Genomic DNA, 24,421 nt, shown 5'->3' with positions numbered 1-24,421 from the left:
GTTGGTCACACTGCTCCTAATGAAGCTGGTAGGAGTTTTCCCACCAATTTCAGGAGGAACAGGTGAATCGGTGCTTCTTAAAAACAAAACCCACCAACAAGCCACCCCCCAATAACAACGCCCAAGTTTTAATTTAAGAGCATGCTGCAAAATATGAAGAGATTTTGTGCATTTACAAGAGCATAAACCAGAATAAAATTTAATATTTATTAGAATTTCTTCCAGTAACAGCATTCAACATCTTAACAAACCAAGTTGTGAAGTCTTAAAAAAATCTAGGATTTCAAGAAAAGTTAAAATAAGTTGTTCCTTATATTTAATGGCAACAAAGGGGGAATTTTCTATTTAAAAACAAACTTGTCATATAAACAGTATTATTTTAAGAAAATGTGATTAACACAATATGTAATTTTCAGAATGGGTACACAGTGTATGAATACCAATCTGAATGGAACAGAGGCGTGGAACACACTACCCCCTTAATCTCAAAATAGGCTGTTTGAAGAAAGGACAGGGAGAAGGATCTTTCTAGTGAAATAACTTAGAACATACCACGCAATGGACAAAAAACGCAAGAGTACAGAAGACATTACATGACACCCTCATTACGACACCCCCTCAAGTCTGGTTATACAGTAAATAAAGTTAGTAAAGTGCATCTTTTAAAGACTTGTCTAGTGAAATAGCTTTTCCAAATATAAAACACAACACAAGACGTGCAGTAACAGTTAAATCAATAACGTAAGTTTTTAAAAACTATCTTTAACTTTTCATTCACTAAAGAAGAAAAGCTTTAACTGCAGTAGTGTTCACATCATTCTTCGATAGGATGCATCCTCATGTGCTTTTGTTACTTGGCAAATCTTTAAATATAGAGCATGGCAAAATTATGCAGTTTAAGCAAGTGCTTCTCTCAATGTGATACAATTCTTCAATGGCAGAACAGCCACATGCAGCACAACCATGTTAGATTTTGGGAAGCTTTGGTGCACTAACGACGGGATTGGTCTCCTGCAAATACCTTCGCCCTGCACTCTTATAGTCGTAGGTGCAGGTGTGAGTCTCTGCATAGCGGTGCGTTGCACAGAAGTTGTTTCCACATCTGAAGAATCAAGAATATTAGAAGTTACAAGCTTTTAGAAGCTTTTAACTCTCTGACATGCTGGGAGCCCTTTGGCTTAATCACGTCTTGTTTATTTGACATAACTGCCTGGATTCTAACCATCCTTGACTGATAACATTAACTGGTGAAGTAATCAAATTGACATTTTTGTAACTGAATGTTGCAGCTTTGACCCAACAGTCTCTTCAGCTGGGAAATTAAGCAAGATAGTACTCCTGGAACCAGCTAGCAAGGATCACACAGGATCTTATAGATTAAGAATTACTGGTCTTTGATTTATTTTATTTCTTTTTAAAGATCTCACACAACATCAGCTGATAGAATTCAGAGGACAAAACCATGGAACTAAAATAATGGCATTGGGCAAAATCCACATAATGCATTTCAATTCAAAACCACCACATCATTCAGACCATCAAAACAGATGATGAAATAGTTCAGCACAGACTACCTGGCATAAGCTCAAATTAGTCATCTGAGATTAATAAATGCAGATTTAGTCAGCTGTAAAGACATCAGACAGACTAACTATAGGGAAAACTACTTTCTATGTGACTGGAGAAGGGCGCATCTTGCATGTATCAGTTGCAATTTTCATGAGTTAAGGTTATGATTTTTGCGTTCAAACTTGACAGCTCAGCAGCTGAGACTCATAACAGGAGAGAAGCATACTCTGGATATTGTATCTGATCTGGACAAGTGCTTTAGATGGAGACTGCTACTAGTGTCCTGTTGACTGATTATTTGATAAAGTTGCTTCTTGACAGTAAAACGACGACAACATTCAAAATTAGAATTCTCCTGAAATGGATTAAGCATTACTCATCCAACTTACTGTCTCACCATTAGACTATAATGCTCCATTTATGTATCTATCTGGGTTTGGAACAAACTCTGCAGCTGTTCCTGAGGCTTTTCGTGCCTGGTAATAATTTTTTTTTTTCGTTCTTGTTCCTGTAATCACCAGTTCCTTCCTACAACTGTATTCTCTATTTGGTTTATATTCCATTCTAGTAAAAGGTCATATGATTCCTCCCTTTACAGCTAGAAGGAATGCTATTCTTGGAGATGTGCGATTTTACCCCCTTTTTCTGTGCTTCACTTTCAACCTTGAGCAAGCTGCTTAGTTACTTCTAGAAGAGCTTGCAGCTATTTGCTTAGCCAGAAAGTGTTCAGGGTCCAAAACTGTTTCAAAATCAGTGACTGAAGAGTCAGTAAGAAGGCAGTTCCTCATCCTGAAACTCTCCAACACAATTTCCCAATGGCAGAAGTCTTATTCTTTTTGTTGTGATTGGCATAAACCAAGATCAGCTTCAAATGTAGCACTCAAAGCGCAGCAGTTCCCAACCTTGGCTGGCTCATGGGAAATGATACCGAGAAATGAGTATCTTGTGGGAAACTACTTCAAGAACCAAGATCAACAGAGAAAGCAGGGGTTTTTTTTTGTTGTTGGTGGGGTTTTTTTGTTGGTTTTGTTTTTAAGTTTCCAGCGATCACTACTAAGTACCAGGTGTCACTGTGCTGTCTGCAAGTCATGATTTGGGGGACACCACTCTGGTATTTTGCTTTTGAGACGCTCTAGATGATCAAAGGTGACCGAAGTCTCACAAGAAACAGAACACACATAAAAATCAAAAAGTTGTCAAATATAAACTCATACAAATTCACAAACTGTGCCGATGTCTTGCAATAGAGCCAAATCTAAGGGAGATACTCTGAAAACTAACAAAACCAGTTTTTCCTTGAGTTGTTAATGATGTAATTATCGTCAAGAAACTTTGCAGAACATGAATCTGTAGCAAGTTCTCCCCACACAAGATTAAAATATAATTTTTTTGGTAATATTTCCTGATATTTTGCATTCTTATACCTTGCATTTCTTGATTTTCCTGGAAGAACATATACCTCAACAGCAGAACAGGTACTACATTCCTGAAATTTCCGGAGTTTTGCTGAATTGAGAACTGCAACTTTTGTAAGGGTTGACTTTTGATTTGCTGTGCTTAAGCAATACCATGTACCATAGAAAATCTTTTGGTTAACCCAGCTATCAGTTTTAAACAACAGCTGGTTATACGGTCGGCCTACCTGCACTCATAGCTGGTTGCCAATCCAGTTTTCTTGCCACAAAGAAAGCAATGCTTTGCAATTTTCTTTTTTGCTTGAACTGAGCCATTCACAGGTGGAAGATGGGTTGCTTCACCTGCTTTCAGAGGTAGAAAGACAGCAAAGAAATTTTATTTTTATTTATTCCCGATCACAAACTAGTTCAATGTTATCTTTTGAAACCCAGCTTCATTTGCATTTCTTGGGATACTTCAGGTGGGAACCCCAAAGCCTAAACAGGGAGGAAAAAAACCCAAAAGCCAAACCAGAAAACACCTCAAGCCTATGAACACCTCTAGAAGAGGCAGCACAATGCGGGACTTAGACCCATTATTTTTAACACCTGTTGAAAGTTCACATAAGCAAGAACTTACAGAAGAAATCAAGGAACACATCTAACTGTCTTCCCAAATGCAAAGTGGAAACACAATGTGATTAGGAAATCACTGCACACAGTAGCTTTCCAAAGAATCAACTGGGCATTCAAGTACCTAGCATGTAACTCATTTGCCAAATAAATACTGCAACATCTTAAAATCTTCTTATAATTATGGTATATCACCAAAAGTACATTACTAAGACTACAGGCCTCTATTTAGCTGTATGGTTTCATAAGGCACTTTGCAGATGTTTGTAAAATTTCTGTACTTAAAAATGTACTTTAACCACTTGCCCTATAATTCTTGATGGCTGCTTTATTAACTGAAAAGCATGTAAAGAAAAGGCACCTTCCCTCTGTAGAAGCAACCTCTTAGTTCCCAACTTGCTTATTCACGTTTACCATACGCTAGGACAATGAAAGCATGCAACGCATCCTCTCAAACATTCTTTGTTTCTGCCGCTAGTGTCAGGATGATCCCAAAAAGAGACCTCATGAGTTCAGAAGTACTTTTTGTCGAGCGCACCTTTAATCCCAACACTCGTTTCTCAACTGAGATACAGCAGGCTACATTCAATAGGAACACCAGGCAGTCACCACACATTGCAGTCATCGCTACCAACCAGCTATCCCACTGCTATCTAGCATCAAAACTTCCAGATGTTTACTTGTCTATGCTACCAATTCCATCATTTAAAAGCATGCTATCTCGGAAGCATCAGTCAGCCCAGCTGGTGAAACAGACAGGGCTTGAAGACAGCCCCCCCACCCGCAGACCATACTTAACCAGAAAAAACAATAGTTCTGTCACCACACTCACAGCCTCTACAGCAATTACATGAATCTGTCCTTTGGCCAGTTATACAACAGATCATTACCAGCCACTTCTCTTCTCAAGAGCCTGCATGATATGACAACACCAACTTTGCCTTTCTCCTGTCTAGAACCTTTTTGAAAATACCAGAGGAGTGTCTTCTTCATAGTTCTATCCAAAATGACGCAGATGTTAGCAGGCTTACCCATCATGCAGACATGGCTACTAGGGTATCACCTCTTACCACGGAGTAGGTAGGGACAGACCTGTTTATTAACTGACTGCCAATTAACAGCTGCACCCCCAGCTGTGAAACAAAGGCACAATCCACTATTTTAGCAGCTTTTGCTCCCCCATCATCACATCAGTCTTCCTGTTGCAACTGCTATTTGCAGATCTTCTAGCTCATTCTCTATGCCTAGGTCTTAGAATCCTGGAATACATGCCTTACTCTATTTTCCTAAGGTCATATAGAAAGAAAAGAAAGCATGCAAGCTGCAAGTCAAAGATGTGAAGAAGAACAGTTAATTGTGCTGAAAATCTTTAGCTCACTGTCTTAGGAGTTTTAAAAGTACTAGACAGTTACATTTCCCCCAAGAGAATTAATCACATAAGAAATTAATATTAAGGCACAACACATCCATTTTCAGTAGACGTCAAGCATTAAGATGTCAGCACTGGCGAAGCTGCACCTCGAACATGGTGTTCAGTTTTGGGCCGCTCACTTCAAGAGGGACAGAGGCACTGCAGTGTGCCCAAAGAGCACTGAAGTTGGCGAACGGTCTAGAGAACGAGTCTTATGAGAAGTGGCCGAGGGAACAGGGATTGTTTAGTTTGGAGAAAAGGAGGCTCAGGGAGACCTTATTGCTCTCTACAGCTACCTGAAAAGAGGTTGTAGTGAGGTAGGTGTTGGTCTCTTCTCCCAAGTAACAAGCGATAGGACAAGAGGAAATGGCCTTAAGCTGTGGCAGGGGAGGATTAGATCTGATACTAGGAAAAATTTCTTCACTGAAAAAGTTGTCAAGCATTGGAATAGGCTGCCCAGGAAGATGGCTGAGTCAACACCCCTGGAGGTAAAGGACGTGTAGATGTGGTGCTTAGGGACGTGGTTTAGTGGTGGGCTTGGCAGTGCTGGCTTAACAGTTGGACCTGGTGATTATAAAGGTCTTTTCCAGCCTAAACAATTCTGTAATTCTATTCTACAATTCTGTGATTAAGCACTCCACAGTTACCAAGACTAGGGTAGAAAGAATGACGCCCACCACAAAAGAGAAAAATCTGCACTATATCAGTAATCTTCAGCATCCATGCCCTTGCTGCTTCCTCCCCATTTTTCTTTTGCTAAATCCCTCTGACTCAGGCTGTAGTTCTAAAGACTATGCTACCAATAAATTCGGCTCTGATTTTAGCAGACTCAGAACTATTCACAGAACCGACCTTTTGAAAACTTCAGAGCAGAACATCATGTTTATGTCTACAGATGACATGCAGGATTCATTAAGTATTAAAAAAAGCTAAGAAAGTCACAGTTGTGTCTACCCAAGATCTGGATGAGATCTGTAAGTTAAAGAATTGCTTTAAAATTTATATCCTGTTACAGAAGTGTAATACAGCAAGAACTTTGAAAGCCATATGCCTTACAAAGATAAATGATTCTTGTCCTCCACATATGTGATATATCAGAAAGATTAAAAAGTCATCTTCAATTATTATTTAAGTCCATTACTTACCTGCTCTCTTCCCTACAGCTGCAATACTTCCATTCATTCCAAGCCCATGCGCAGACTGAAAAAAAAAAAAAAATTTCCACAAGGAAATTACTAGCAGATGAAGTTAAATGAGAAAGTTAGGCAGTCTGGTATCAGCTTATTTGAAATCGATCAGCATACCTACAAAGAGCCCAGGATGACTTCTGTACACAAGTTTGTAATTCTGCAATATAAAGCCTTATTCAAAATGACTATTTAATAGTCTCTCCATACTTCACAATGTACTAAAACAACTAACTACATTAGAGACCTGAAGCTAGGCACATATGGTGCCAGTCACAAGGCAGACTTTGGAATAAATGAAACTAGTGAGCAGCAGCAGAAGTCAGATGACCCTTCAAGCACAGACACACATAATTCTATTATTATAATAACTAATAATTTTAGCTGTGAACAAACAACCACTTCAATTTTTATGAAAAATTACTTCTAGGACCCATCCAGATAGACAGACAGTTAAGATACCAACAGGAATTCAGGAAACAGTTCAAGACTAACAGGAATTTAAGTACACCTCCCCCTCCCCATGTGTCTTCCCTGAAAAGACACATGGACACGCGCGTGAAAGTACAGTTTTCAATGTCAGTACCAGAAAAGACAGGAAAACTACAATTTCTTTGGAAGCATTAGTACTCACTAGAATATATTCAGCAGCTTCATTTGGAGGAGCTGTTTTCCTAAAGCTTTCTTCCTGAAAATGCTGCAGGTTTGTAGGTAGTGCAACACCAGAAGTCCGAAACCTGCCTGTCCCACAGGAACTCTGTAAACTTTCCCTATTTGCACTTCGGGCCAGCGAAGCCAGAAATCCTAGGTTACTTACAGAACTCACAGGTTCTTTGGATGCCTTGTTAGCCACATCTGTGATGTCCCTAGCATCTGCTTTTGAAATTACATCAGGTCTTTTGCCAAGTGACTCTACTTTCACACTACAAAATCTAGTAGTCCTAGAAAAAGAGGAGTCTGCTATACTATGGACTTCCAATGACCGAAGCATGTTTGGGGAGGCTGTAGATCTCAAGTTGCCAGCCTCAAAGCATTTGGATTGCACCTGTGGTTTCAGAGAACTGTGACGCGCCACTTGCGCTGAATACCGAAGAGGTGACAAAAGCAGATTTTTCTGAGGACTTAATTCACGAGTACTGAGAAGACCAGCCCCCATTGCAGCAGTGCTCAGCACTTTGCCAATAGGTTTTCCATGCTGCTCTACAACCTTAGATTCTTCATCTCCATCAGACAGTTCAAGTTCTGGGTTCACCCTCCCTATATCATATATCTCACTACACTGCTCAGTGGTACTTGCTTCTGTTAACAAAGCAAAAGCATCTGTTTCAGGTAGAAGTTTTTCTTCTGCTCCATACAGTTCTACATTGGTTATATTTGGAAACAAAACAGCATCCTCCTCACTTGCTGGGGTCACATTTTCAGATGCTTTTTCTGAATTTACAGGCAGAGATGAAACAGGAGTCAGAATATTATTTGTAGGCAGCTTTGCATTTTCTAGTTCAACACGAGATATTTTCGGTGGTAATCTGATGCTACTAACTGACTGAGACCAAGAGTTGCTCTGCCAAGTGTCGTCTTCCTTAAGAAAGTCATTAGTTGTAGATGGCATTGTTCTACCAGCAGTGGCCAAAGTAGCCAGTGCTGAAAGTGCATTTTGGGAGGACTCTGAGTGATATGAATTCCCAGGAGGAGGTAGGCAGGACTGTCCAATATGGGGGAGCACTCTTAAAAACCGGTGACGAGCAGCAGCCACTGAGCCACTAGATGGTCGAGGAGTCATCGGAGGACGAGGTTTCACCTTGACAGTTTTCTTAGGCTATTAAAAAAACCAAAACCCACATACAACAACAGTTAGTATTTGAAGTACAGTTGCATTCAAAGACCTGACCAAGATCATATTCCTAGGAACTCAAATAGCAAAAGGCCAGAACGGACCAAATCACTCTTTCCAATGCCTCATCTTTTACTAGCCACCAAGACTTCACCCCAACATCTGAGTAACCAAATCAAGTAGTATAATCAGAAAAGGCTTTTTAGTAAATGGGCCACGTCAGAGGAATAAAAAAGGGAAGTCAGAATGCCAAAGTTACTGAGAAAAGCTTAGGGTCTCAAAAAAGACAAACAATGAAAGAAAGCCTATCTTCTCCATTTTACATCTAGGTAACCTAGACAGACATAAACACCAATGTAACATTTTCTCTTCCAGGTAATCTGATTTTCATATTTAACTTCATAGGCTCTTCAGTTACAGTATTTCTAATGAAGTTTCATTTAAGAGAAACACTGATTTTTACCACAGCAGTACTGTGGAACAATGCTACTTAAAGTATTGGGAGAAAAAAGAAACCCCAAAACCTCCACCCAAATAAATCCAGGACCATCAGTGAATTCCTTGAATGTGGACAGGTAGATCCAAGTAAAGCCAGTGCCACACAGCAAAACATTTATACAGTAGCATTTACTTGATCAACAGATAAGAAATCATCTACCCTTGATCACTTCACTTCCCAAAACAGCAAAGTATCTGACCTGATTTTTAGAAAAGTCAGCACTAGGAAAATGCAAGCTGCATTATGACAGGAAAACTGAAATTACAACTTCACCTTTTTACTCAGATTCATGTTCTCCATCTTTGCTTTGAGCAGTTTCATTTTATTCATAGTAATTGAATTCTCTATAATCTGTTGGCCAGAAGGTGATGCCTCTGTCTCATCTTCATCATCAGCGTATAAATTATAAACTGAACCACCACTGAAAATAAAAAAAGTTTGTATTCACCCTCTAATCAAGTAATTTAATTATGTTTTCAATGTAGACTATTCTCACAACTAGAAAGTCATATCTGTAGTTATCTGTTGACAAAGCATTATGTAAAACTGTATGCAGACATTTCAAATACATTTATTTTAGTACATAAGCATTCCTTACAAGATGCTTACGCAGAGTGATGATGGTGAAATCAGAACACAGCCACACTTCTGGGAAGTGGTTATACCATATACATTGGTTCACACTCACTATATATTTTCCCCACTGAGGGGTTATCCAGTTCCACAAATGTCTCCTGAAGGTATGGCCAAAGCTGTTAACTGTGTGACTCAGACAACAAGCTGAGCAGTTTTCCAATTAACCAGACAGTGGCATGGAAGGAAAGTCCAAATTTCTATCCAGTTCTCACCATAAATGGAAATGGAGGGGTCACCCATGTGGATATGATAGTCTATTTCTCCTTTTCAAAATAATAAAAAAAAAAAAAAAAAAAAAAGATCAGTTTAAGTTTCCAAAGAGTCTCACATGTGGAAAAAAACAAAACAGATTAGAATTGCTAGTCCCAAGACAAAATATTTTAGCTCGGTAGTCACTGGAAATTCATAGCATCACGTTGCATTTTTCCATTCTGTATTCTAACAGAAACTGAACCTCAATGTTTTGAAGTCAGCATCTGACTTGTTTTTCCTATGAAGCAATGAAGTATTAATCACTAACACATATCCAACATGTGAAAGAGAAATAAAGAACCATTAGGAGTATTTAATTCATTACAAACTCATGCATTTTCAACACTGTATATAGTACATTTTAAAGAGTGTTTTAATTCTTCCATTAGACTGGCAGCATCTAGAAATTGACAATCATGCAGTTTCCGTGTGTTTGTACAAATGTCTTGGTAGATCTGACTAAAGTTCCTACTCTCGAAAAGAGGCCAAGGAAGAACTAAAGGTCATGAGGAAGTCAGCACCAAAAAAAATAATAAAAATTGATGAATTAGAGCTGCCATCTTACCTGATTCTTGGAAATATTCTGCTGCTCTTAGTCAAGAGCCAGTATGTTTGCACTGACCCTCCAAATTATTTCCTAAAATGTAGCAAAATTCCAAAGGCAGCACAGCTGGGAGACATATCTTTAAGAGCAAGATATCAGCAAAGTCAAAGCAAGAGTCAGCAAAACAGTCGACTCATTTCTTACGAAAAACCGAACAACTACATATGGGGACAGTTCGCATATATATTACATACCTCTCCTAGTGAGGACTCAACACTAGAGAATAATTTCAGAATTTTAACTCTGCAAAGACTTAAGTCACCAACTCAAAACAACTCTTTGAACTTCCTTTCCTTCAAGGATAGAGATGTGTCTCACATGCTTCGTTAGTGGTTTTGGGGGGTTTTTTTTAAGGTTTTTTTTTTTGATGTAAAAATAATTATTACCCTTTCTCTTGCATTTTCTGGGTAAATAGAAGCAAAAAAAACTTTAAGTAGTAACAAAAGTTTGTTTTTATTATTATTTAGAAATAAATTCTAAATGCATATGCATAAATATAAAAATATATTATTATAAATAAAAAAAATATCAACGTTAGATAGGAAGCTTTGTTCTTGGTGGTACTTTTAGCCCATTTTCCAATGCATAAATTCCAAACTGACTTTGTCCATAGCTGTCAACATTCCCGAGATCTTGCTGGTAAATGCATGTCTCAACAATGATCAATAGCTGGCTTTTTTGACTTCGGTGCCTGCCAGTCCTCTAGCACAGGTTTCTTTTAATCCAGAGACAATAAACATTGTATGTATTTACACCTTGTCAAGCTTTAACCATTAACTTAACCACAGATAAATAAAATTATCTGGAGAACTACAAAACAAACGCAAACCAGTGTCTCCTTTCTAAACTGCAGTCACTAAAGTCTGCTCCACACATAAGCAATGTGAGAAAAGCTGATAAACAACTGCCTCAAAATGCTCAGTCACCAGTATACCCACACGTACAAACACATCTGTCAGTGTGGAAAACACTAGTATTCAGAGTGATTCACAATCTTCCTTTACAAAGATAAAATGGTCTGATTTGTTTCTATTCTCTCCTCCCTTTGCTACTTTTTCCATTTCCCACGAAGTCTGACCTTGCCATAACAACAAATTAAAAAATTAGGACCCCTTGCCCAAATTACCGTCTGCCTTAGTAGAAAAGCTAATAAATGAACTCCCATAGAAAGCACAGAGGAAGAGAAACAACGCAAGCTGGATGTTTTCAATTCAGGTGGCTTTCAACCTAACTGGATCATTTGACCAGTGACAGCATATTTCTTAAGCATAATGTGTTTGACTTTTATACATGCTATTGTGCTTTGAAAGGCTTACCAAGATGTCTTGCAAGAACCAGAAGAATAGTTTACTCTTCTGATTTGCTACATTTAGCCAATCTCAAGTAAATTATTATTTAGTCTATACACTAGGATTACCTAATCAAGAAGTACTAAGAATTTCAGACAATTGTCCATACTAGTTTTAAATGGGAGGCGAAAAAAAAGTCATCACAAGCACACAAGAATTTGAACAGACAGGCAGATACTGGAGAGACCCTTAACACTGAAAAATGAAAGTTCAAGCTCCTTCTGACAACTCCTTGTGTCAACTCACAGTATAGCATCCGCAGCCCTAGCTCTTTCGATTGGTTTGGATGTTTTTGGAGTCAAAACATAGAAGAGAACAATTTGGGAACAGGCAAGCAGGTTATCAGTGAAAACAGGAATTACACCTGTATGCTCCTCTTTCCACAAGTGTATGTAGCCCAACGCAGCAGCAAGGTTCACAGTTCTGGTGACAGTGGTTTTTACCCATTTCAAATCTACACAATACCATATGTGGCTATTTACTGAAAAAGAGTGCACGGGCTGAAAGAGAAGATCACAGATCTGAAATATTTGTATCTTTCCTCTTCTTTCCCTCTAGTAATTGTACATCAAACACTAGCTCTTTCTACTCTGTGTAACAATGTGGGAATTCAACCTTCACATTTCATTCAGCCTGTAGTTTCTAAGATCTCCTATAAAAGTTTCTAAGAGTAATATTCTGAATATAAGCACACCAAATATAAACCCAGTACAAAGCTCTTGCTTTCACTTTGCAAACAGTAACAAGAATCATTACTTAACAACAGTGCAGGCCTTAGCCTTGGAGGAAAATGCAGACAGTCCCCAGAACAGGGACTACCTTCCTTACTGTTGTACGAAGACAGAGTTCTTCACGAGATGAAAAAAACCTATCCAAAAGCTGCAAAACCTAGTAATTTTAATAGACATAAACTCTGATAGCTTTAGGAAAAAAGACTACTAATCTGTTTACTAAGTGACATATGTGCCTTTCTGATCATAACAGTACTTTGATTCTGTAATAGTGATTGAGACAAGTTTGGTTAACTCAACAGTAGCCAATTTGAGGCTTAATTATGTCCAAAGGCTAGCTCTATTGGTAATTATTTCAGTATATATATAAAAAAAACCCAAAAATGTCACACACGCCACCACCACCCCCCTCAAAGAAAAAAAAAAAACCTGAAACCAACACCAAAATAAAAGAAACAAAACAACCCTAACCCTGCCCCCCCCCCCGCCCCCCCCGCAGTTTCTCTGAAACTTCAGACAAACCCTCCCAGGATTTTGCACTGCCAACCTCCTATCTTCCTCACTAACCATTTGGTCAAGTCATATCCATACAAAAAAGAAAGTGTATGCGGTGAGCAGAGAAATATTTTATAAAACTAAAGAAATGCCTTAAAATGGAAGAGAAAGTACTCAAAAGTTTTTGATACCTTTATTGCCAAATTGTCTCTCCTGTGAAACATTCCCTTTTAGAAAGGGCTGGAATGCTGAGAATTGCTTTAAGCACATGGTCAGCTTTATCTCACTCTATTGACACACATGGCAGTAGATGACCATCAGCATGAGCACTGGCCATTAAGTATTACTGGGCTGTTCGGCCATGTAGTTACAGCATTTTAGTAGCCCTTAGAGAAAATTCTTGCAATATTCCAGGTATATTCCCAGATATTCTTTTGATAAAGTCAACAAATTAAGCTGAAAATTGTAAACATCCCCCTTTTGAAGAATAATATAAAGGTTAAAACCAACTTTACCTCAAAGATTCAGATAATGGTGTTAAAGTGCCATCTCCCCGGTCTACCACACGGAAGAAATTCAACTGATCTCCTTCTCGATACACTAAAAAGGTAACTTGTTTGTTGGATGGCCCTTTCTCCCATATCTCATCTCTAGTGGGTTCCATGTATTCAGCCATTTCCCTGATCGGGTCTTCCACAGGAACTTGTGTTTTTACAAAGAGAAAAATAAGTAAAACCAAATTATTATCATCATTATTGTTTTGATCACCTTTGAGAGTTCAGCTCGGTTTACAATGGGAACTTCCAACCTAGAAGATATGCTGACGTTTTTCCAATTGGAAATTATCAAGGGAATTTCCCATTTTCATGCCTCTATAGATGATCCACATAGCCAAGTTTATCATCAGACTGAACCAATGCCTGATTCTTACTAACCAGATTTGAAAAACTATTTGTATAATGACATTACAGTATCATTTTTACTGCAGGTGAAGAATTGCCGATTTTAAGACTTGATGATTCCATACATACAAACATACTTGTTAAACTAAGGCTAAACAAAATGAAGAAGATGGTGTATTGGTATGCTAAGGAAGAGAAGATGGAAAAAAATCCCTGCGCTTTTGTTAAGTATTTTTTCAATTAATTTGGAATTGAAGTCTGCTCATCTAAAATACTTAGTTAAAAGAAGCTGTTCTCAGTTATAAGATGTTGCATGAAACCCACTATTTTTAACTCAGTTAACACTTACCTCTTCTAGTGTTAATAGGTCCACCTCGCATCGCCAGAACTAACTTCAGAGTGCAGCCTTCTGAAATGCTGTAAATAACAACAAATACATTTTTGTAGCATTTTCTATTGCTTAACCTAACAATCACTTAGAAACATTAATTGCAATTTTGTTCTATACTTACTTATAATCATTCAAACAATAGTCATCCTTCAGTTCTGTATTATTCCAAATTAAATGCTGCTGAGAGACAGGAATACCTAAGCAAGACAAACAAACAAAAAAACAACTATTAAAATTGGAGTTGGTGGGAGGGCTTTTGAGGAGTTTTGCTTCTTGAAGAATGTGGGGCTAATGGAGGAGAGGCAATGAAGTGGATTCACAAGGGAAAGAACAGAAGAAGGAAGACAAGGACTGGCACTTGAGCAACCTTCAGTCATGATATCTAACCTCCCAAATAGTTAAGAACAAACATAACATTTTCAGCAGGCTTGGGCTCAACACACAAAGTTTGATCTTTTGGCTCAACAAGGGGTCTGTAAAAGTATTCACTTGCTTGAAGTTTATTGAATACTTGTTCTTTTCTAGTCATCAGATAAGGGAGGTTTTTCTCTTGTTACCTGTACCTCAGAGCTTTATGTCTAGTGACAGGAAAATCAGGATAAAAACCTCCAACTACAGAATTGCCGAATAATTTAATCACAGGCTGATATTCTGCGTTAAAGACAAGATCACATTAACGTAACTGGTAGCAGCTCTATTACAGTGGTGACAACTGTAAATGTTATTTTATCATTGCTTGGTTTGGAACGTGAAAGTTCACATGTACAGTATAGCACCATAGCAATTAGTCAAACTTCATGCTACAAACACTTCTATTTTGTTGTGGGTGTTCTTTTAGGCCACCAGGATGTTTTATTAATTATATCTAGTAATACTAACTTTCAACTCAAGTTCAGTTTCAGATTTGGCTATTTTTTGTTATAAGTAAGCATACTGAATATTTGTTCCATATTAAAAATCCATATTTTACAAACCTATTAATTTTGTTTCTTTCTGCCTGCATAGTCCACTCTTTTAGATACAAATGTAACACACATTAAAGAGCATAACGTGGTACAACCTGTGGTCTTCACACATTTTTACTAGAATGCTGCCATTTTCCAAATTTTGGAAAGAATACAAACCAGGGCAATTATAAAAGGATGCGACATCTCTGATCATCATCCAAAAAAAATAAAGGTTAAAAAACATCAAGGCTAATAGGAAGATGAATAGCTGAGGTAAAAAAAAAAAAAGTATCTTCCCTTCAGCATCAAAAAGAGGTGCTGATTTTCAGTTTGTAAGTAGTGAAATCCAGGCAGTTAAGATCTCACTGTGCATTCCTGACAAACTGATTCAAATGAAGATCTATAGAGGCCAAGAACTACTTTTCAAGAAGGTCTAAACACCACTCCTCAGACTAAGCAGCAAAAGCTATAAATACAGTTTCTAAAAGGTTACATTAAAATAAACTTAACATTTTTATTCATTGCATGCTCAGATACTTAAAAGGAGATGCATGTAGCAATGCTAAACAGTAAGACTTCCCAAAATACATCTGGCAAGAGGGGAAAACAAAGATCAGTCTTCCTAAGGCTTGCAAGACTGCTTAGTAAGCTGTGGCAAAAGGTTGGTTAAGGCCCTTCCTAGCTGTAGGAAGGGCACAAAGCTACCAGCACCCATCACCAGCAAGGAAGAAAAAGGGACCAGGGTCTGGTAAAAGTCCAAGCAGATTCAAGTGACAAGTAGGAGGTGCACTGAGTGGACATGCCCATGAAGGAGAGTGCACTTCGGAGGAGCTGTCACTGTTATTAAGCTTTAGAGAAGATGACAATTTCCTTTTCCCACCACAGCTCACATCTAGATCTCTTTTATGAATGACCAACACAATTCTACTTCACTTGGATAGCATTTAACGCGAATCTTGTATCCTCTGAAGTTCACAAGACATTTATGAGGGGAATATGGTCATACTAACTATACATAGTTACTATACATACATAGACTAAAATAATCACTACTACACTGCAAGCTATTTAATAAGTGACTATTGGTTATGTTTCACATCTGCAGTGTAAGCAAAACAAGAACAAGCTGGCAACAGCCAGCAAGTCTACAGTGAAGTTCTCCTCCGAGTTGTTTTGCAGTCTTCTGATTACAAACAGTCATTACTGTCTGCATTTGTTATGGTTTCAGCAGCCCCCAAGGACCAATTTCCAATTACTTTGATAAACTGAGAGAGCATTTGTTAAAAAGGCTGGCTTTTAACCGGTAGTATTGCAGTGAAACATGTTTTTCTTCATTTAACAATGACAACATTTTTGATGAAAAGACTATTCTCTTCTGTAATGGGAAACAGACAAATCTTTATTACTAACTCCCTTTTATGCTACTTTCTAAGAATTCTGTATTTATACACTGAGGAAACAGTATGTGCTTTACAGGTTCAGGAAAACATGCATCAGCTGTCCCTTTCCTGGATTACAGTAAGGTTTTCTTGAGGAGACATTTGCACATGGGAGCAGCATGTAAATTTGGCAACAATAATGAGAACTGTGAGACACCAATCCACTATCCCCTCTCCCTTACCAGCAAGTGACTGTATCACGTGTCTGCTCTAGATCAGTACTGAGAAGAGAGGTAAGTGGGGTAATAAGCTACATTTCAATGCTCAATTTGAAGTCGGCTAGGCAGGTGATGCTACAGGAGGATAGAAGAGTCTGCACTGTCTACTGCAATGGCTGCAGAAGGACTGAGAATCCGACCTGCTAAAATGGGGGGAGGAAAGGAAAGAAGCAGGTACACTAATTCCAGAGACAGGATAGAGTATCAGATACACTCTTAAGCTTCACTCCTTTACTCTTCTTTTTGGCACGCTAAGTAAGCTCACCAGAGAAACTGATGTGGTCAAGTATGACCCAGAAAAAAAACCCCAACCATAGATTTCAGAACAAACTTGATTTATGTTGTAGGTAGAAGGTTATTACATTTAAAACCACCACAAACATTTCAAAGCCAAAGTTCAAACAGTATACTTATCTTCCATCCAATGTTGAAATTGCTGGAGTTTCTTATTTGCTCCTGCTTACAGAGAGGCTGCACTGACAGCCTTTTCTGCCCACCCCGCCCCACCCTCCCCCTCCAAAAAAAACCCCACAACAAAAACCCCAAAAACCACAACCAACCACCAACCAGCCACACTAGGTAGGAGGTGCAAAGGTTCACAAATGACAGCAGCAGGATCGCTTTCATAACTGTTGGACTCCTCAGCTTTCATCTGCATGACAGTAAGCTACATTAGTGTAAACGGTGGTCAGTACTGACCTACTCTTTACCCTAGGGACTGACAAAGAGAAGACTGTAACAACAGCAAGTCACCAGTAACTGAATGCAGATCTGCAAAATTTCCTGACAAAGGTGACCTTATTTACACCTACCAGATGCTGCTCTAACCATCTGATCTGGGCACAGTCATGCATTTGCAGGAATGTTTTCCCAATTCAGACAAGGCATAAGCTTAAAAAAAAAAAAGCTTCATGAACTTCTTAGTCTCTATCAGCACAGTAAACAGGCAAATGACAAAGCAAACAGGAGACAGAGGGAAATTAGTAGACAGAAGAAAAGCAAGATTGGTTCTGTTAAAAACTTGTTAGACTTCTGCAATCTAGTTACTCCAATCCTGACAGAAGTATAGCTACTTTCTCTAACGCAAGTAGTAATGAAGATCATTATGACACACTGAATTCATAGAGTATTGGAAGAAATTACAACACCAGAAGTGTGCTTGATATTCAATCAGTTCCTTTCGCTTAAGGTGAAGCTGCTGTACATGGGCAGGAAAACAATGACAGCAAAAAGACCAAAGAAAAATAACAACTCTCATGATGAATTGAGAGTGCATACATGTAAAACAAAATTGTTGCATCTGTCATTCCCCACTGAACACAAGCATTTCAAATTAAGATGTACTCTGAAAGCCAGTTTTTCTACGTCACAATAATACAAGAGAACCTAAATATCATACAAAAAGATAGTTTTCAAATACCCAGATTATAAAATTAAATTTCAAGCAGTCACTGAACAAACCATGACTTTTATTTTAAAGCTAGCTACGTAGATGAAGGCTTTAACACTCCATACTGTTGAATGCAAATTTATTCCCACAAGATAAGTAATAATGATAACTATGATTATTATAATAATAACAATCATGATATTAATGACACACCAACACCAAATCCCAAACCCCACCTCCTCCCTTCAGACTCAATCCCATCTTACTGAAGACACATGTTTACAGGTATTACCTATGGTGCTTTAACATGAAAGCATTTAACCACTACCAGGAGCACACTATCTGAACGTTCCTTCTTGGTGTTTCCAAATGAGGAATACTAAACTTTGTCTGGCCTAGCAGCTACAAAGATTCATGCAACGGAGGAAGCAAGAATAGATTTTTTTCAGGTAAAAAAGAAAAAGCTACTTCCTCTTTCAATGAAATCCTGCTATTTTGAAGTACCATTCACATGTTAAACCTCAGTCTTTCATGTCACCTTGCAACTCTGATACCATCCTATCCACATCGATCAACACATGATCCTGCTTTCAACTACAAATAATCAACAAGTAAAACCAATGGAGTAGGTAGCACTGCTGGCAACACTAAGCTACGCCGCTGGCTGTGTGTATGCTAGCTTTTGTGCCACCAGTAGAGACAAAGAGAGCTATTTCTTCTCCTGTGTACCATTTTAGAAGGCTCACTCAATGAATCTCAGACCAGAAGGATTTACCCTCGGTGGCTCCAAAGTCAACATCATAACAAATCTAAATTTTTGGATACCACGTGCCCGCTTTGCATGGAAAATATTTGAGGACAAATGCCTGGATCTGATCCAAATAGACATCATATCTGCTTTAACTTCAATTTACAAGGAGACTTGCACTGAGATTTCAGATGCGTTGGAATCCATTAATAAATTTTTTACCCATATTCTTTACTGACTAAAACCAACTGGAAAAAGAAAGCTGGAGATGTGGAGCTCTTTCTTAGTAAGGTACCAATGTCTACTACAGCTGTCTAAACAAACCCTTTCTGTATCAGATCATTAAACAGGCACCAAGAACGACGAACAGTATCAGAAGTATACAAAATTCCTAACATGCCATCCATATTAACCTTTCCTATTACACCACTAACAGTCTACAGCTATTGATAACTCCAGTTGTTGGCAAAGGTCAGGTTGTCTTGATTCAGCCTTATTATTAGCCTCTTACAGTTAAAGGCATTGGTGACATTTGAACAGATTTGTTAATTCCTGATATGGTCCTCTATTTTTTTCTGGGAGATCTTAGGTCGCAGATAATGTCCCAGAACCTGTCTTTTTGTATGCTTACATACCATCATCCTCAATACCCAACTAAGACCACAGAGACAATACCCATACCGGGGACCCTATACAGTCTCCCAGCAGTGCAGGAAGCATTCTCCAATACTACATGCAACTTAAATGACAGAGGTTCACACCCTGTGAAAGTTGACGTGATACAGTAAGTGAAAAGTAGCAGCAGAAACAGGAATAGCTTCCCATGCTAAATCACAGCAAAATTAAGATTTTCCTTCCACCTGGGTGATTCATTATTTGAACTTGTGCTCTATAACAGGAACTTTGTCACTGAAAAGTTATTTTTTCACATGCAATAGTAACCCCAAATGCAACATAAAACTGATTTGCCATTGTGTATCTGTCCTCTCCACACATAATCAATGTGTTTGCAATCTGTCTCCCACAAATCATATTAATCAGGAAATTACTGATATTTTAACTCTGTTCTGGAGTATGAAGGTACTTCAACTGACTTCTAGCAATTCAGTGATAACACCATTGAACCCTTATTTTCCATATTTTAATGGAATTTACTTAATAATTATGTCTATACAGCAGGCACCTAAGCTATTAATTATCTTACCATCCTATGAACAGCAAGATGTGAACAAAATTCAGAATAAACAGTATTATAACTTTATTATTGAGCTTTTGTTCTAATAAATTATTATCATTTTGTAAGCTAGGTACACCCAGCCTACAATAATAAAGTGTAAGTATAACTCAATATGTCTATTCACAATCTCCCAGCTTGGACTACAAGAAATTTGAATTCCTATTCCTCACATCCTCCTACTGGTCATTTCAAGCATCCTTTAAAGCTCACTTCATCTATACTGTCCAGATAACCTGCCTTTTCCTGTACTCTGTTGCCTGTGCTCCCTTTTAATTCACTCTCGGCATTTATCACCTATCTGCTTGCATCTCTTCTACGCCAATATTCAACCATGGAGAAGAAAACCCCTTTCCTTTGCTTATTTCACCTCTAGCCTCTAGAACCATCTCAACACATTTTCTGACTTGTGACTTACAGCCCTATCCACAGGAAACAAAAGCATATCCACATAGCTGCACTAATGTGGCTACACTGATGTAAACTCTACTTATTGGCATGGTAGAGCTTCTATTATGTGATCTTAATAGCAAAAAGTCACCCTGATTGCTGCAATCCTCCGGTGTTTAAAACTTGTACCAACTACTTTTTTTCCCCTTGTCCATTAGTGCAGATTTCCGTAAGAGAACAGTATTAACATTCAAGTCTAATGCATATCACATTTCTCAGAGGGTGGGTTCCACACAGACAGAAGCACGAAAAACATGTACAAGTGTAGTGGGCAAAGAGAGGAATCCCTTTTCTTAAAATTAGCAACTCTGGTACTCTCAACTTCTGTAGCCACACCATTCTTTAACTCCCTTCAAGTGAAAAGAAGACATATTTCAAATCACGTTCTTTCATGCAGGATCATTCTCATTGTAGAGCGAAAGGGGATGAGAGGGGACTAACCTGCATCTTTTCTCCGTGCATTAGTACCTGGACTGGCCTCATAGCTTAAAGAAGGCTTTCACTTTGCAAGACGTGCCAAGTTCATCTCTTTAAGACAAAGCACCACTCAGCCAGACCTCTACCAGAAAAAGATCACTCACCTAAACAAAATTCAAATCAGTAACTTGAAGCTGCCTTTGGGATTTGCCTGCACTGCAGTTGCTCTTGTGACTGCAGTATCATAAACATAGACTAACCTAAGAAGCAACAACCACAGCACCTAAAGTATGCTCAGACAGTTGCAATATAGACATACTACAAGGTTCAGTTTATAACCCTGCTAGTTAACAAACAACTTATGTCTGAGAACCCTTTCAATGCCAAAAATGCTATATACCATATAGTATCAAAACAATTAATGATTTAACGTAGACTTTTTAAGATTTATATTAAAAACAACATACCAAAAAAGAAAACACAGGAAAAGAAAAGAAGAGCAACAATATACCAATTCCAGTGAAGCCTAAGCCATGAACTTACAAAAAAAGAACAGAAAACCTTTCAATTAAACCTAAGCCATAAACTGAGCACCTAGCTCATCAACGTATTACTGAACAAATCATTCAAATTATCTGTTTTGATTTTAGCAATTATAACTTGAAAAACAAGACTCTTTCTAAAGTGATACAGATGATGCTGAAATAGGAGAGAACAGTACCTTCCAGTCTTTGTATCTTAGCTTTCACAGAAATAACTGTTTCAAAGGGGGAAACTCGCAGCTCAAAGCACGTTCCCGTGAGGGTTTCAATGAAGAGCTCCATAGTTTCATAAAAAGGAAGCTTGTAGTGAAACGGTCCCATATTATCTTCATTGAAAAAAGGAGGCTCTTTCTTGTTGGCCATTACAAAGGATTTAGAACTTCCTTGTAAGAAGATCTGTCAGGGAACTACATTCCACTTCTAGCCAAGTCAGCTCTGAGGACAGGTGTGGTGCATTGCTGTTCATGTTTGGGATTTTTCACCTATAAAGCAAACAAGCAAGAGTTCTAACGACATGTAAACGTAGCTGTTAAAGAGAATTTCAATTTATTCTTGATTAACAATAAAATAGCTCTTCAGAAGCAGTAAATTACTATCTAGATCGTGCAACAGATAACCACAAACAGTATTAGGAATATCATCGTTTTGGGACTCTAGTTTCAATCAGCATTCCAGATCCTACCTACGACCTTTATTTTGTTTTCACGAGCAACATGACGATCCGACCCGCGATATTAATGCCCAAAGCGTCCTGACAGCGCCTGAGCTCTCGAGAGGGTCAGAGCTGGGAAAAACCTCCAGAACGACACAAAAACAGGGACTCGCCGGGGCTCGGGGAAGGCACAGGAGACGGCAGCTTCGCCCCCCGCGCCGGCGGCGGGCCGGACCCAGGCCAGCGGAGCGGAGCGCCCGCAAACAAAGGAGCGAGCGCAGCCGCCCACCCCCTCGCCGCCACCGCGCCCCGGGGCGGGCCGCACACCCCAGGTAGGACGCGGGGCCTCGCCGCCCGTTCCGCCGTGCCCCCAGCCCGCCCCGGGGCAGGGGGAACCACCCCCTTCCCTCCAGGGACGCGCTTCAGGCCGGCGGAGAGCAGGAGCCAGGGCACTGCCCCCGTCCCCCGGCCGCAGGGGCCGCGAGGGAGCCGCGCTGCCAAGGGCCCGGGCACCGCCGAGCGACGGGAGGAGGGCGGGCAGGGTCTCACCTCACCTGCCGCCGCCCAGGCCCGCTCATGGGGAGACGCGGCTCCTTTCCCCCCGTGCAGCGCCGCCCACCACACCTCACCGGGGCTCGCCGGCCCCAACGGGCCTCATGGAACGGGAGGGGAGCCGCCGGCGGCGGGGGGGTGGGGGCCGAAGCCGGGAGCCGCCCGCACCGCCGCTCGCTCCCCAGCAGCCTCCGCGCCTACCTAGCCTTTATAACAGCCCCGCCAGGCGCCCTCCTCCGGGCCCGTTCTCCGGCAGCTCTCCCAATCAGCTCCCGCACGGGGCGTTGCTCCCGGCGCCGTCAGGGGCGGGCGTCCCCCGGGCCGCGCCGCGCTCATTTGTTGTGATTAAGACGCAAGCGGCAGCGCGTGCGCGGGCAAGGACCCGGATGCAACGGCCCCGGCCCGCGCCGCCGCGCCCGCGGGGGCCCCTGGGACGCGCAGTCCCACGGGCCGGGGCCGGGCGCGCCCGGGGTCTCCCGCCGCGGCCGAGGGGGCGGCGGCGCTCCCGCTCGCTTCTCCTCAGGGAGGGCGTGCGAAGCCAGCATTCACCCCCCGACCTCAGCCCAGGGGGCAGCTGGGGAGTGCTGGCGCCCACCGGCGTAGTGCGAGGCGGGCCGCGCCGGTGCCCTCGGGCGGGTGACAGGCCGGGGGCGGGGAGCGCTGCTCTCGGGCGCCTCTCCTCAAGGTCAGCGCCCGGCCCTGCGTCAGGCGGCCAGGCCGGGCTCCGGGAGCAGTGTTTCCCTCAGGCCATCGCAGCCTTCCAGCAAAATAGTAGAGAAAACAAGCTTAGCTAATTACATTAACCGCTTTCCTTTCCATTTAGGTTTTAAATTATGCAAGACCTACCCTGACTCTAGCTGTTAGGTTTCAGGCCCAGTCAGAAGGCTCAGGACAAATGCCGTGGTTTTCCACATGCACACAGCAGGAAAGGAGTGCTCTGACAGAGCGGTAAGTGAGGCCGGTGCGCTGTAACATTGGGCCTCTAGCAGCCCCCTTCTCAGAAATACAGCCGTGGTTTATTAAATTTGCAGAAAGACAACCCGAAACTCAGTTAAAGAAGTTACCACTCAGACCAAGCCCTCCCCAAAAGATCAGGATTCATGGTCTGTCACCAGGACTCTGAGGACCACACATTTTAATAGGAGGAAGAGACACTCCCTGTGCCAGCTCAGAAAGACTTGGCCGGGGGTGGGGTGTGTGTGTGTGTAATGCTTTGATCCACATCACGGTGCAAGTTTCTGTCAAGAGCTATTCTCTACCTAGCTTTCACATTAAAGTTTAAGAAACAGTTCAAGGCAGGACCTTTTTCTTCTTCAAGAGATTTTGGCCCCCAGGGTTCTCACCTTGTGAACAGCACTCTTTGCAATGCTAAATACAAGTTATTAACGTGAAGGGCCAAGAAGAAAAGAGGATGCAGAAAAGAAATAGAATTCACTATTTTTCCCTCTTTCTCCCAGGATGTCTTTGAAGCCCTCCTAAGCACAAGAGTAAAGAAGCAGTCCAAATCACGTATGAAGCATATGCAGCAGATGTAATGCCTATAAATAAAGCGCAAGTGCTCTCACTGTAGACACCCATTTGCAAATAGCTCCCACATTCTTTTCCAAGCTGCTACTCCCAGCTAACCCCCCGACTTAACATGAATCATTGCCAAGCCCACCTATAGTACAAACCAATATATGGTATTTCTTTATCCCTTCCAACCTTTCCTTCTGCTTTACCCCCATTAGTGCTAGATGCTTTGGCTATAGTATTTACTGTGTCTGATGAAGTAAATCCAACTTGAGAAACAAGAGACTGGAGCAGATGTCTCAGAACAAGGGCTTCAGTGAAAGTAGGAACTGCTCTCAAAGAAGCTCTCTAAGCACATACTTTAAATTCACAGAGAGCAGAACAGTTTTCAGAGTTGAAGATAAAGTAGTCCATCAATAAAACCAGATGTGCTGCT

At 40.5% G+C, this 24,421-nt stretch overlaps 2 protein-coding genes across 5 annotated transcripts in view; one reads left to right on the top strand and one right to left on the bottom strand.

Moving 5' to 3' along the window:
- The window catches only part of LOC129736772 (uncharacterized), a 127,117-nt gene that overhangs the window by 53,599 nt on the left and 49,097 nt on the right, over positions 1–24,421 (top strand). The gene's annotated exons all lie outside the window — the stretch shown is intronic.
- ZFAND4 (zinc finger AN1-type containing 4) lies at positions 194–22,800 on the bottom strand. Of its 4 annotated transcripts, none has more exons than XM_055720166.1 (10): positions 22,675–22,800; positions 21,449–21,751; positions 14,006–14,081; positions 13,843–13,910; positions 13,107–13,293; positions 8,798–8,945; positions 6,829–8,010; positions 6,153–6,207; positions 3,212–3,329; positions 194–1,102 (listed from the first exon to the last, which is right to left on the bottom strand). In XM_055720166.1, the coding sequence occupies exons 2-10, from the start codon at positions 21,630–21,632 to the stop codon at positions 967–969; spliced, it is 2,154 nt and encodes a 717-aa protein (XP_055576141.1). In that variant the 5' UTR covers positions 21,633–21,751; positions 22,675–22,800; the 3' UTR covers positions 194–966. The 4 variants fall into 4 exon arrangements, with proteins under 4 accessions (XP_055576141.1, XP_055576139.1, XP_055576142.1 ...); XM_055720164.1 differs by lacking the exon at positions 22,675–22,800 and adding an exon at positions 22,471–22,665; XM_055720167.1 differs by lacking the exon at positions 22,675–22,800 and adding an exon at positions 22,471–22,665 and having other exon boundaries at positions 3,212–3,326.

Source organism: Falco cherrug, chromosome 9, assembly GCF_023634085.1.
Source record: "Falco cherrug isolate bFalChe1 chromosome 9, bFalChe1.pri, whole genome shotgun sequence".
In the NCBI taxonomy this organism is placed as follows: Eukaryota; Metazoa; Chordata; class Aves; order Falconiformes; family Falconidae; genus Falco; species Falco cherrug.
This window is presented reverse-complemented; position numbering and strand designations above follow the sequence as displayed.

Excerpts from the sequence above, each read along its gene's own strand:
- ZFAND4 (XM_055720166.1), bottom strand. The coding sequence starts at position 21,632 with ATGGCCAACAAGAAAGAGCCTCCTTTTTTCAATGAAGATAATATGGGA. Across the intron at positions 13,911-14,005 it reads TATTGTTTGAATGATTATAA|CATTTCAGAAGGCTGCACTC; the intron begins GTAAGTATAGAA and ends TGTTATTTACAG. Across the intron at positions 8,011-8,797 it reads ACATGAATCTGAGTAAAAAG|CCTAAGAAAACTGTCAAGGT; the intron begins GTGAAGTTGTAA and ends TTTTTTTAATAG.